General features: G+C 66.8%; 1 protein-coding gene across 4 annotated transcripts in view; it reads right to left on the bottom strand.

Moving 5' to 3' along the window:
• Window positions 1–13,133, bottom strand: part of ADGRB1 (adhesion G protein-coupled receptor B1) — a 66,787-nt gene that overhangs the window by 50,356 nt on the left and 3,298 nt on the right. For 2 of the 4 annotated variants that reach the window (XM_042923728.1, XM_042923729.1), the window contains exons 1-6: window positions 2,705–3,440; window positions 2,263–2,427; window positions 1,963–2,064; window positions 632–738; window positions 226–420; window positions 12–80 (exon numbers count right to left, since the gene is read on the bottom strand). In XM_042923728.1, the coding sequence (XP_042779662.1) occupies window positions 12–80; window positions 226–420; window positions 632–738; window positions 1,963–2,064; window positions 2,263–2,427; window positions 2,705–3,191 (1,125 nt within the window). In that variant the 5' untranslated portion in view covers window positions 3,192–3,440. Of the gene's footprint in view, window positions 1–11; window positions 81–225; window positions 421–631; window positions 739–1,962; window positions 2,065–2,262; window positions 2,428–2,704; window positions 3,515–4,066; window positions 4,232–4,673; window positions 4,785–6,048; window positions 6,211–13,133 lie in introns of those variants that run through there. The other 2 variants (XM_042923731.1, XM_042923730.1) reach the window with 2 other exon arrangements.

Below are 13,133 nucleotides of genomic sequence, written 5' to 3'. Positions count from 1 at the left end.
GGCATCCGTACCAGCTGGGCCTCCTCCCACTTGTCCCGGTTCTCCTCTGCCAGCAGGTTGCTGATGATCTGCACAAAGTTCTGGAAAGAACAGGAAGAAGGGCCAGTGAGCCGAGAAAAAGCACCGGAATGTGGCTTGGCGCGCGAGTGGGGTCGGGGCTCTGCAGGGGGCCAGGTCGGGGCGCTCCCCCTTCGTCCTCCCCGGGGCTGCCCTCGGGGGCCCTACCTGCGCGTCCCCGGGGGTGGGGCTATAGTACGCCCTCCGGAAGATCTCCGTCATGTTCCTCAGGACGTCGATGGTGGAGAGGAGGTCCCCGCTGTAGCTGGTCCCGTCCTGGGAGATCTCCACCAGTGTCTGGATGACCTCGGAGACCCCCTCCCCGGGCAGCCCACGCTGAGCCTTCGCCAGGTGCTCCCGGGTCTGGGGAGATGGAGGGCGGGTGCCACGAGTCTGCAGGATCCGCCCGGGCAGGTACCGAGGACCCCCACGCCCGGGCCCTCTGCAGCCCCCAGCCCGTGGCCCCAGCTGACTCGCGTCCGCGGGGCAAGCCACGGGGGCCACGGGGCCACGTCTGGGGTTAAAGGGCAGCGGAGTGCCGGCCAGGGCAGGAGACCCCAGCGGCCACCCTCACCATCATCTGGATGTTCCGGTAGTCGATGGAGACGCAGCGGATGTAGGTGGGGGGCTCCCAGTAGGCGATGCCTTCCTCGTCCAGCTCACAGCGTCGCAGGATGAGGCCTGGAGAGAAGTGGGTCATCTCTGCCTCCAGCGCAGGGGGCCCACCCGCGGCCCCCCGGCACACGCCCCTCCCGCCCCGGAAGCAGGGACTCGCCCACGGCCTTCCACGGAGAGCAGGGCCAGCACGCGGCCCGGCCTCCCTGTTCCTTTCCTTCCACACAGGTAGCAGCGGCTCCTGAAGTCAGGTGCCCGGGACCCCACGTGCACGGGGGCAGAGCGGGGGCGGGGCCTCTCCTGCAGCCCCCCCCCCCCAACCCAGAGACCCCGGAGAGCCAACGGCCTGGGTCCCTGCCCAGCGTCACCCGCAGAGCACTAGAGGCCTCGGAAGGCCCTGATGGCCCGTCGACACTGAGGGGGCACCTGGCATCAGTTGTGACCCAGAACTTACTCCCAGGAAGTAGCCAGGGACCTGGGCATGGCTGCGTGTCCAACAGTGATGGCCCCAAAGAACTGTCACGACCCTGTCACCTGGCAGGAGCCACTCACTGGGTGGGAAGGGACCCCTGTCCCACAGCGTGGTGCGGGATCACGAGGGGGAACAAGGTCATGGGGGCAGGCAAAAGGCCAGAGGTCACGCCCCCGGGACTTCTGTGAATTTGCAATAGGCTACCAGTAATGTGCACACGAAACAGGAAGGGGACCCCACCGTCGCCTCCACCGCTGCCCCCGCCCCGTGTGGACCCCTCTACCGCTCGCTTATGACAGCCCTGTAGGGAGAGCCCCAAACACCCTCCTTTTGTAGAGAGAAGAGGGAGGCTCAGAGAGGTCACGGCACTTCCTAACCGTCACACGGCACACAAGGGTACGCAAAGTGCCGCGCTCCTTCAAACAAGAGGGGAAAGACCGCCAACCCCTCAGGGCGCTAAGCCCCTTCCCCTGGGAGCACGCCCCGCTGTTCCACACACCCCCCCAAACCCTCCACAAGAACGCATGGGGGTTAAGGCTGCTGGCTTCCCACGTATTGGCCCAGCAAGCCCAGGGCAAGTGCGGTGACTTCTCTGCGCCTCAGTTTCCCACCCGTAACCGGGCACCTGCGAGGGGCACGATGTGCAGTGGGTGCGGGTGCCGTCTCTGGGTGAGCGCTCCGGACACCGTAGCCGGCGGCGTGGCTCCTGGCCAGGCCATCCTGGCTTCCATGTGCCAATGGAGCTGCCTGGGCACGGCCTGCAGGGGCCCCTCAGGGCCTCACGTGTTATCTCTGAGGGTGGGACGGGAGTCCCTCACCTGTGGCATTGCGGGGACACCGGACCGCGGCCACCTCTCCTGCCGGAGTCTCCTTCCAGATCACGGTCCCGAAGTTGTCCTCGTCGCAGATCTCGTGGGGTTCTGCCAGGGGCCGGAGGCAGTGGGTGCGGGAGGGCGCGGGGAGCGGGGCCGTGAGCGGGGGGCAGGCTCACGGAGGGCAAGACCCCTCCGGAACATCTGCCGTCCGGGGTTGTTCCCGGCAAAGCGAAGCCCCAAGCCCGCCCAGTCGCCGGGGTGCCCCTCCCCCAGAGCCCCGCCGCAGGGCAGGAGGACCCTCACCAGGGCACCGCTGGGCACTGCACTGCCGGTACTCATCCTGCGGGCCCTGGCACGCTGCTCCCCCGAAGAACGGACCGGAGCAGAGGCGCTCCCTTCGCTGCGTGCCGCCCCCACACGTCACGCTGCAGCCGCCCCACGATGCCCAGGTCTGCCACTTCCCATCCACTGCAGGGCACGGCCAGGCATGAGGGCACACGGATGGCGACCAGGCGGGGACAGGTCCAGGAGTCACGGGGAACCAGGGGTCCAGAGCAGGAAGCCATGAGGAGAAGAGAAATGGAGACCGAGGGAGCGGAACCGGAGCTCAGCTTGGCGCAGAGGAACACAAGCGCCTCCCGTGTACCAGTCCCCACGGCCACCCCCGTGTCCCACGGACCCCCACGCCCCCGTGGCTCACGCCCTTCAGGCCCCCCACCCGCAGGCCCCGGGGCGGGACCCCGACCTGGGCACTGCTGCAGGAAGCAGTCTCGAGTCTCCACCCAGTGGCCCTGGCACTCGGCGCCCCCGTAGGAAGGCCCGTTGCACTCCCGGGTGCGCTGCTGCCGGCCCTGCGAGCAGCTGGCAGAGCAGGTGCTCCAGCTTGACCACTCGTTCCAGTTTCCGTCCACTGCCCGGCCCGGGGGAGGAAGGGGACAGGAAGCCAGCGTGAATACCCAGGGCCCCACGTCCAGCCTGGGCCGCAGGTGTGACTCCGGGGGCCCGCCCGCCAACCCCCCGCCCAGCCTGGGCCACGGGTAAGAATGCCCCCGTGGTCTCACCCCACACCAAGCCTGGGGCACAAGTGTGAACACCCCTAGGGGCCTACCACTCCACCATGCATTCTGGGTCATAGGTGTGAACACCTCTGGGGCCCACCACACCGTCATGAAGCCTGGAGCATGAGCGTGACCACGGTGGGGGGGGGGGGGGGACACCATCCCAACGCCCATGACACGTGAGTGAGAATCCCCTAGGGTCTCCAACCTCTAAGCAACCCAGCAAGCTGGCCTTGGACTCCCGTGACCCGGCCCTGTGACCTGCGCCAGTGGTCCAATGGGCCCTTCCCCGCTGCCCAGCCCCCCGCCCAGCTCCCCCTTCTCTCACCTACCAGGACACAGGGCAATGTTGCAGAACTTGGTTTGCTTCTCAGGGCCCTCACAGGGGTTGCCTCCAAACTGGGGGGGCCGGCAGGTGCGCGTCCGGTCCCGGAAGCCGCGGCCGCAGGTGCTGGAGCAGAGGCTCCAAGGCGACCACTCATCCCAGGCGCCGTGCACTGCGGAGGGGACCGGAGGGCGCCCGCCGCTGGGCTCAGCAGCCCCGGGAGGGACGCGGCTGCCCCGCCGCCCCGCCCCCTCCCAGCTGCTCCTCCCCCACCCCGCCCCCTCCCAGCTGCTCCACCCCCTCCCCGCCCCTTCCCATCTGCTCCTCCCCGCGCCCCGCCTCCTCCCCGCCCCCTCCCAGCTGCTCCTCCCCCCGCCGCCCCGCCCCCTCCCAGCTGCTCCACCCCCTCCCCGCCCCTTCCCAGCTGCTCCTCCCCCCGCCCCGCCTCCTCCCAGCTGCTCCACCCTGCCCCGCCCCCTCCCAGCTGCTCCTCCCCTCCTCCCCGCCCCCTCCCAGCTGCTCCTCCCCCCGCCGCCCCGCCCCCTCCCAGCTCCTCCTCCCCCTCCGCCCCGCCCCCTCCCAGCTCCTCCTCCCCCCCCGCCCCGCCCCCTCCCAGCTCCTCCTCCCCCTCCGCCCCGCCCCCTCCCAGCTGCTCCTCCCCCTCCGCCCCGCCCCCTCCCAGCTGCTCCATCCCCCCCGCCGCCCCGCCCCCTCCCTGGCCCACCTGGACACACCGCCGAGTTGTTGCACAGCCGCTGCTCGCGGAGAGGCCCGCTGCACTGCGTGCTGTAGGAGGAGGACACGCAGAAGCGCGTGCGGGTCTGCCAGCCCTCGCCGCAGGTGCTGGAGCACACGCTCCACGGGGACCACTCCTCGGCCGCGGGGTCGCCTGCGGGCCCAGACCGACATCCTCGCAGGCCTGCGGCTGCCTCTGTGCTGAGGCTGCGCTCAGACCCCCAGGAGCAGGGCCGCCGCGCTGGGCGGCGGGCACCGCAGCCAGGCTCCTAAGGCCCTGGGATTCCAACCCGGGCTGACCTGCGGGACTCGCCGTGTCCCCTAAAAGGCTGAAAACCCCTGGGGGCGGCTCGTGCCCTCTCTGGGTCCGCGGGATCCAGCCCCAAACAGACCCCTTCGCCTCACACCAATCTCCGAAAGCCGACAAGGGCCTGGCACCCAAGAGGTTGGCCTAATGGTCAGTTGTCAACGTTATTACTTAGAATTAGCAGCAACTAATAACGTAGAGTATCTGCCCAAAGACCCAGTCCCCGAAACCAACCTTCCCCACTTTACGGTGTCTTAGTCCAACTAAAACGGCCCATCCCGCGGCTCACCTGTCTGTGGGGACGGGAACCCGAAGTGCTGCAGCTCATCCCCCAGCTCCTCGCGCCGCCGGGCATCCGTGGACCGCAGGGACTGGCTCCGGGAGCTGGTGCCACCCGCTGCTGCAGGAGCGGCTCGGGTCAGTGTCCAGGCCACAGCCTGCAGCACCGACCCCAGAATGCGAGAGAGGCGCCCTGGGCCCTGTGGCTTTCAGTCCCTGGCCAGGCTTGCCACACCAGGGCTATTTGGCCCCACTGGACAGCTGGGAAAGCTGGAGCCAGGAAACCCCGGCCTGACACCAGCCCCTGTCCGGTCACCATGAGACCCCTTCCTGTGGCTCCCCTCTCCCCCTTTACCCCGTCCCTCTCTTCCCCCTGGGGTCCACCTGCAGGACTGCTAGTCCCAGCGGCTGCTGCCCTCTCCTGCTCAGCGTCCCACCAGCGCCCCTGTCTGGCCTCCCGACACCCCAGAGCCCTCCCCAGGTTCTTGAGATGAGCTCCTCTCTCCAGGAAAGGTTCGTCAGGGATTAAACCACCCGAAAAATGACAGTCTCATTATAACTTGATTTAACGTTATGGAAGCGACTAAAATATGCATAAAGACATTAGAGCCTTATTACAGAAATTCATTCTGGAGTCAGGATAAGGCTGGGGCCAGCAGGTCTGGCCAGGGCTCCTCGGGTGGGGGAGAAAGGGGCAACCCCACAATCAGCCCTCCCGGAACACCCCAAAATTCCCAATCCGCTCGGATCCGAAGAAATCTCCACCCAGTTCCCGCCTAACTCCGGGCGGGGTGGGGCGGGGCAGGTCCCACCCCTCCTCCTGGGCCTTTAGCTCCCTGGTCCTGGCCCTGCCTGCTCCGGGCCTCGGCCCCGCCCCTGGCTAGGCTCCACCTTCCTGGCCCCGCCCCGCCTCTTTCAGGCCAAGGCCCCACCCCCACCCGACCTTGCCCTGGGGGTTTCCGCTACCTGGTCCCACCCCGCCCCGGTCTCCACCCTCCCCTCCCTTGGCCCCGCCCCGGACTCCTCCCTCCTTCCCGGGATCCTCCCCAGGCACCCCCCACCCCCGCGCGTCCGTCCCCTGGCCCCGCCCCGGACCCACTCCCTCCCTACTCCTGGCCCCGCCCCGGGCTCCTCCCTCCTCCACGGGTTTCTCCCCTGGCCACGCCCCGAGTCCCCCCCTCCCCTGCCCTGGCCCCGCCCCGGCCCCCCACCTTCCTCTCTCCTAGCCCCGCCCCCGGCTCCCTTCCTCCCCGGGCCCCGCCCCTGGGCCCTCCCTTCTCTCACCTGGCCCCGCCCCGGTCTCCTCCCTCACCTGCTCCCCCCGCGGGCCCCCTCCCTCCACCCGGCCTACCCAGCCCAACCCGCCCGCGCGTCCGCGCACTCACGGCCGCAGGCCTTGCGGTTGCACAGACGGCCCTCCTCCAGCACCCCCTCGCAGCCACCGCCCTCGGTGCCGGGAGCCGGCAGGCAGGTGCGCGTCCGCGTCTGCAGGCCTCCCCCGCAGTCCCGCGTGCACTCGCCCCAAAGGGACCACAGCTTCCAACCACCTGGGAGGAATCAGAGGGCGGGGGTCAGGGCCAGGGGTGGGACAAAGGGCTGGGGTGTCTTTCAGGGAGTGACCTCTGGGAGTGTCTGCTGGGCGGGAACCTTGGGCACAGGCCACCACCCCCTGCCCTCCCCCAGCACGGAACACCCGCAGGTATGAAGCCAGCAAGTCCCCGGCTGTGGAGGCAGGGCTAGGAGGCGAGTCCATGGCCTGTGAAGCAGAGGCAGGCAGGGACAAGGAGGGGCAGAGGTGCTGGGGTAAGGGTCTGCTCTGGGGGGATGGCCTTGGGGGCCTGGTGTCCCTCTGGGGTGCCAGGCCTCTGCTCTCCAGCTCTCTGTGTTCAGGTACCTGTGCCAGGGTCTCTACTGGCTTTGAACCCAGGTCCCCAATGTAGGGGCTGGACACAGAGCTGGAGCCCCAGGGGTGTCTGAAGAATGAATGAACGAATGAATGACACCCCTGCCCACCCCAATGGCTGCCTTATAAGCTTCTGGTGATAGGCCCTAGGGCAGCAGGGGCCCTCCTTCCTGGACACACACCTTCAAGCCCTGTTGGATCCCTCCCCATGGTCCTTAGTACAGTGTTCCCTGAGGCCCCCACCCCTGGCCACGGCCTGTGTGCTCTTTCCCTCACCCCGCGCAGGGACACCAGAGGAGACCAATGTCCCATAGCTGGTGGCCGCACTGGGGCAAGCCTCCCCCAGACCTGACCTGGCTGGCCTCTGGCTGCTGAGGGACCCTGGGGAGAAAGGCCTCCACACCCCTCCAGCTACCCCCTGCTCCGACCCCAGCCGCCCCCTTTCAGCCTCTGTCATGAGCCTCCTTCGTCTTCGCCCTGTCCCCCACAAAACTCAGGACCTCATTTCCCTGCGGGGCTGAGCCCCCTGGTGGCCCTAGTGCGCTAAGGGCACTGGGCAGGAGAGCCTCCAAGCACTGGGGGCCGCCGAGGGGTGGGCGGAGTGTGGAGGCTGCATTGATGGGCTGAGGAGGGGGCTGCTTCTGTCCAAAGGCCATGCTTAAGGGGCCCAGACGCCCCCACTGCACTGGACTGTGGCCACTGCCATCTCGTTTGTCCTCAGGGGCGCCAGGGCCCCCTCACCCTCAGCGAAGCAGGATCAGAGCACGCTCAATAAGGGTAACCAGCTTCCCCAAGCACCTCCTGTGGGCGGGCACCCTGACCTCACACCCACTTACGAAGTGGCCAGGGAGAGGACATTGCCAAAGCCCAGCACCGGAACCTGCACTCGGGCTGGGCCGCTGCCCCACCCCACCCTGCCTGCTTGCCTGAGGCTAGAGCAGGGCAGTCGGGCTGGCCAAGGGCAGGTCACACTTGGCCTGTCAGAAGGGCCCCAGGTGCCTCTTGGAGTCTGGTTTTATCTGTGGCTTAGGGAAGTAGGCCCTGCCACATGGGGAGAGAATGAGGCCTGCGGGAGACCCCGGAGGATGGGCCCCAGAACAGGGGCTCAGGGCGGGGCGGGAGTGGAAAGACCAGGTTTATGCGGTGCCCCGCCCCCCCCCTCCTGGCTGACCCAGGGATGGTCCAGTCCATCCCACCCTGGCCTCATGCATCTCATCTGAGGACAGTAGGGGGGCTACTTCCCAGAACTGAGTGCATGAAGATAAATGGCCCACAAGGGCTCGGAGAGGGAGGGAGTGGGCAGTCGCTGGGGTCAGAGTTGACCCGAGAACCCACTTTGATTTGTAGCAAACTTGTCGGGTGCCGATCCGTTCCCTAGACGGCCACTTTTAAGGTGCCGGCCACCTCCTCGTGGTCTGTGTGCCTGGAATGGGAACTGACCAGCAGGGGGAGCCAGGGGCAAACACATGGGAGGCACAGGCCTGAGGGCACCGAGTCCCCCTGGGCCCAGACAGGCAGGCCACGCCTGCCAAGGGCACACAGCGGTTAAGCCTCTTGTCCTCCAGGGCACGCGGGCATGTCGGTGCTGGATGGAAGGGGAAAGCAGGTCAGCTAATGCATCCAGACCACAGGGACCGAGCCCGAGGGGCTGGCTCAGACCTTAGCCACTGCCCCTCAGCGGGCAGGCACGGACCCTGCTCGCTGGGGCTTATACACCATAACACGGGGCTCCCAGATGTGCTGTGGGGGGGCCTAGGAAGGTGCTCTCCAGGGCCACACGGTGGGTGCAGGGCTGCGTTTTTCGTGGTGCCCTGCCCTAGGGGGCAGAGGGGCCTGGTTTGAGCCCCTTCTTGGGGTCTGGGACAGATGCTCTCATCGGTCACTGAATTCCCACAAGGGACACCTCGTGGATCTCATTGTTCATATGCGAAAACCAAGGCCCAGCAGAAGTGGAGAGGTGCCCGTGCCCCCCAGCGTCCCCCCAGCGAGGAAGAGACAAATGGGAATTGAGCCAGGCTGTTGGACCCTGCAAGAAAGGTTGCTCTTCCCCCAGCTACTGTGGCCAGTTCCCCCCAGAGGACGGACCTCCTGGGTGGGGAACTCTGCCCCTGCCTCTGCCCCTCCCCTGCCCCGTGGGCTCTGTCTATGACAGGTGCCTCAGCACAAGGAGCCTTGAATCCCAGCCCAGCTGGGAGGCAACTTGCAGCCCATTTACGGCGGAGGAAACTGAGGCTCAAAGAGGGACGGTCTGGGCTGCCGGGGGGGCTAGGGCGAGGCCACCGCCGGAGGGTCTGCCTGGAGGGAGCCTGAGCCTCGGAACGTGGACGGAGCCAGGGTCTCAAGTGCTGGGTAAGAACCATAAATATGGAGGATAGTACCTCAATGCCACTTCCTCTCAAACTGCAAATCTCCTGCGAGGACTCCAGAGAGGTGGGGCTGGGGGGCCCTGGGAGAGGGGTGGGGAGCCCCCAGCATGGCCTCCGCAGGCACGCGGGTGAGCGGCTCAGGTGGGACAGCGGAGGCTGACCGGACATCTGGCCCGCACGCGGGGGTCTCGGCAGCCTCATGCCCCCGCCGCTGGGCGGGCCGGACGAGGAGGCCAAGCTACCTCCCTGGACCAGGAGAGGGGCCGGAACTGAGCCCATAATCAGCCTCCAAAAGCCCCCCTGTGCCTCCAGATGAAGGCCGCCTGCCAGGACTGACCACGAGCCCCAACCCAAGGCTCCAGGCCTCAGTGCTGTCACCTGCTGAAGCCATCCCGTCCCGAACCGCGGACCCAAAGGAACAGAGAGCGCTGGAGTTCAGGGGGCCGGGCCTGGTCACAGGGTCAGGGGGCGTGTCCTGCCTGTCCCTCCTGGCTGCTCCAGCCCAGCCCCCACAAGGAAGCCTGAGTGACGTGGAAACTGGCAGTGGGTGGGAGAGAGAGGGTGTCCAAGCCAGGCTAATTGGAGGATGCCACTCGGTTCCCATGGCAACTGCTGCAGAGCTCAGTCTTTCAGGATAGACTCAGGTTAGGCCTCAGCTGCCAAAGCACCCACTATTTCAGGGCTGGTTACCTTGGTGACCCAGGTGGTGAGGATGGGGGGAGAGGGGGTGAGGAGGAGGGGGTGCACCGGGAGAGGCTGGGGAGGGGGGGCCACCGGCTCAGAGGACAGACTGGCCCCAGATCTAGCTCTGATCCTGGTCCCACACTGATTCCTGGCCCTGATCACACACTGAGCCTTGATCCTCATGACAGATTAACTTGTGATCCCGGGCACAGGATCCCTGCTCCCCCATCACGTTTGAGACCTGGTCCCCGTCACACACTGGTCCCCAACCTTGGCCATACCCTCACCGCTAATGAACACTCAGGACATGGAAGCTGCTATTTTTGTTGTCATTTTTATTTTTAACGTGGGTCCCCACACACGGCTGATGATGTTTGTTGAGCGAACACGTCCGCGACAGGAGTCCCCGTGCAAGCACTCCCGGCCCCTCAGCGCTGGGTGGCCACGGCGTTCCTGGGCTGAGTGGGCTTCCAGGGGCAGCGGAGGAGTGGGCAAGGCTGGGGGGGTGGGCTGCCCCTCCAGGCGCGGAAAGAAGCCCCCATTCTTCCCCACTCAATGCCCCTCTGTCTCAAAGCCTCATTTCCATCTCATTAAAGGATGAATGGGGCCAATTAATGGCCGCCAGGCAGCCTGGCCACCCAGGAGAGAGGGCCGGCGAGGGGGCTCCCGGCCTCCTTCCCACCCCGGTGCCCCAGCCTGGAGGCTGTGGTCTCCCCAGTCTCGGCTGGGGATGGGGGCGCTCCCCCAGCTGGGCCGCGCCGACTTCCGGGTTCCCCAGGCAGGCGGCCCGTGTACTTCCCGTCTCCTCCAGCAGAGGGCTCCCCAGTCCGGCACGTGGGGTCAGCCCCAGGCAATGGCACCTGCAGGGCTCCCCAGGGGCCCACCGCGCAGTCCAGCTCCCTGGGAGGCCCCGCCCCCCCCCCCCCCCCCCCCCACACCAAGTTAGGGCCCATCCAGGGGCACCCAGGCTCCTCCTCTCCGACCCTCGCGTGGATGTGCAAATGGGGACCACGGGGGACAAGACAGCTCTCTGATGCCCCTCCCCAACCCAGCCCCCGTCCACCGGCCCCTCACCCCACACGGCCCGACACTGAACTGATCCTCCAGTGGGGCCCACAGCTCCCCCTGCGAGGGCCCGAGGGGCCAGCAGCCCACCGCACTGCGGCAGGTGCCGTCAGGCCTCAGGACGGGGCTGAGAGCCGTGCCCACGGGCCACTCCCCGGGTAAGGACAGGAGGGCTCCTCCAAGCACGTGCGCTAGAGGCACCACCTCCTTTAGCCTCGCACAGACCCGGGTCGTCTCAACCCGGATCACAGAAGGGAAGCTGAGGCTTGCCTAGGTGGCCGGCTTGGCCGCAGCTGCAGGGTTACATGCTTTCTCGTTGCTTCCCTCTCGCGGTCAGGCAGGCGTCCCCTGTCCCGGGGAGGGTGTCCTGTGAAAAGCCTGGTGGCCGAGCCCCAGCTCTGCCCTTTGGCGCTGCGTGGCCTGGACACACTCCCGAGTCCGACTGACCCCCGTCTCGCCATCTTTCCGGGACATGGGACCCAAGCAGGGCCGTACCGCTAGGCATCCCTGGCATCCTGGGCCGGGGGAGCGTGGGGGGAGCGTGGGGGGTGGGGGGCTCTGGCCTCAGGGGGGCTCGTCCTGCTGTTCCATCTGGAATGGGCATTGTCTACGGCGGGGCCTGAAACCTTGTTTTCCCGGAGTTTTATCAACTGGCCCTTGTGCACTGTCCCTGCCACCCCCCGACCTCCAGAGACATCTGGAGACCCCATTCTTGCACCCGAATCCCACACCCAGCCTCCTTCTGTAGCCTGTGGACCCCAGAGAGGGGCTTCAGACGCTTCTTCCCAAGGGAAGTTGGGGCGGACCGAACTTAAGGTTGGGACAACTCCCGCGCCCTGCAGGGGTCGTGTGTGCCACGGCAGGGGCCACCCCAGCTGAGCGTGACAGGCCTGGAGGCAGGGCCGCGTGGCCTCGGGCGGGTCTGGCTCCTCAGTCTTCCGGCGCCCGCACACGGCCCCGGACCTGCACGCCTGGACCCCACTCCCGTTCCAGCCCGGCAGCCCCGGCCTGCGCGGGCACACGGAGGCGGGGCGCACACACACGCGAACACAGGGACACACACAGGGACACGGACACACACACACACACGCTTGCTCCCAGCCCCCAGGATGCTGCTCTTTCATTATCTTACATGTCGCTTCTGCAATAAAATTCTTTAATTAAAACATGAATATTTAAAACAGCCCTTGAGAGAAACGGCCCCATCTCACCAGAGGTGGAAAAGCGCAGAGAGAGACTACGGGAAAGAGACGGGGGCACGGGACACGGGAGCCAGCCCTGCCTGAGAGACCCCGGAAAGGGGTGGCCAGGCGGGCAGCCGGCCGGCGGCAGGGAGGAGAGGGGACAGTTGCTCTGGCCTGAGGAACGCTCACTGGGTCGGAGGCGTGACGTGGCCATGTGGCGTTTGGACAGGCCAGGCTGGGGGAGGGCTGAAAATGGGCCACGGGCTGGCCAGGCCGCCTGCTCGCTCGCAGCTCAGCCGTGCACCGCCTTCTTGGGGTGCAGATGGAGAGGACGTGCCTGTCCCAGCCTCCCCTGGCCAGCGTGAGGGGGCGAAGCTCCCTGGGCACCAGGCTCAGCAGACGAGATCCGGGGTCTGGCACCTGCCCAGCTCGGCCGCAGGCCTTGAGTGATCGCTGTACCTCCTGGTCCAAGCGCCCCCACACGTGCGCACGCGGCCCTCCCGGAAGAGATTATTGTGGGCGAAGCCCCCGGGCGGACCACCAGGAAGCCATAAGCCGGCTCTGACGTCAGCCTACCCCTTCCAAGCTGTGTGACCCTGGCTGCTGCCTCAACATCTCTGTGCCTTATTCCAATTCACCAGCGCTCATCAGGTGCCTGCTGCGTGCCCGGTGCTGTTCCACGTGCCGGGGGTTACGTGGGTGACCACGGCACACACCCTGCCCTGTGGTGCTTACAACCCGGCAGGGACAGAGAAGGGGGCGCGGACCTAACAAATAGAGGAAATTCTCAGTGCGCTGTGGACAGAGAAAGGGACACAGTGTATGGGGGCGGAAAGGGGGGCTCCGGCTGCTGCCATTTTACACAGCACGGTCAGGGTTTGTTGAGAAGGTGATGTCTGAGCAAGGACTTGAGGGAGGGAGCCCCGAGGGGATCTGGGGAAGAGTGTTCCGGGCAGAGGGGACAGCCAGTGCAAAGGCCCTGGGGCAGGAGGGTGCTTTGGTGGGCCTATCTGACGGGCTGCTAGAGGGAGCAACCTCGTTAATATGTGGATGCTCCCGGCACAGAGGAAACCCTCAAGACGTGGCTGCTGTTAACACTACTAAGACGATTTTTACTCCCAAGGTCCCAGAAGTATCAGGGCCCTCTGGATCCGGGGACAGGCACTGGGGTCCGAGCTATCTCTGGGCCCGGGTGACCACCGTCTGGCCCACCTTGCCCAGGGCAGAGGAGCCCCCCGCCGCCCCGTCCACGTGGCGGGCAGTCCCAG

The sequence above is a fragment of the Panthera leo genome, chromosome F2 (assembly GCF_018350215.1).
Source record: "Panthera leo isolate Ple1 chromosome F2, P.leo_Ple1_pat1.1, whole genome shotgun sequence".
Classification (NCBI taxonomy): Eukaryota; Metazoa; Chordata; class Mammalia; order Carnivora; family Felidae; genus Panthera; species Panthera leo.
Note: the sequence above shows the minus strand (reverse complement) of the source record. Positions and strands in the feature narration are given on the sequence as shown.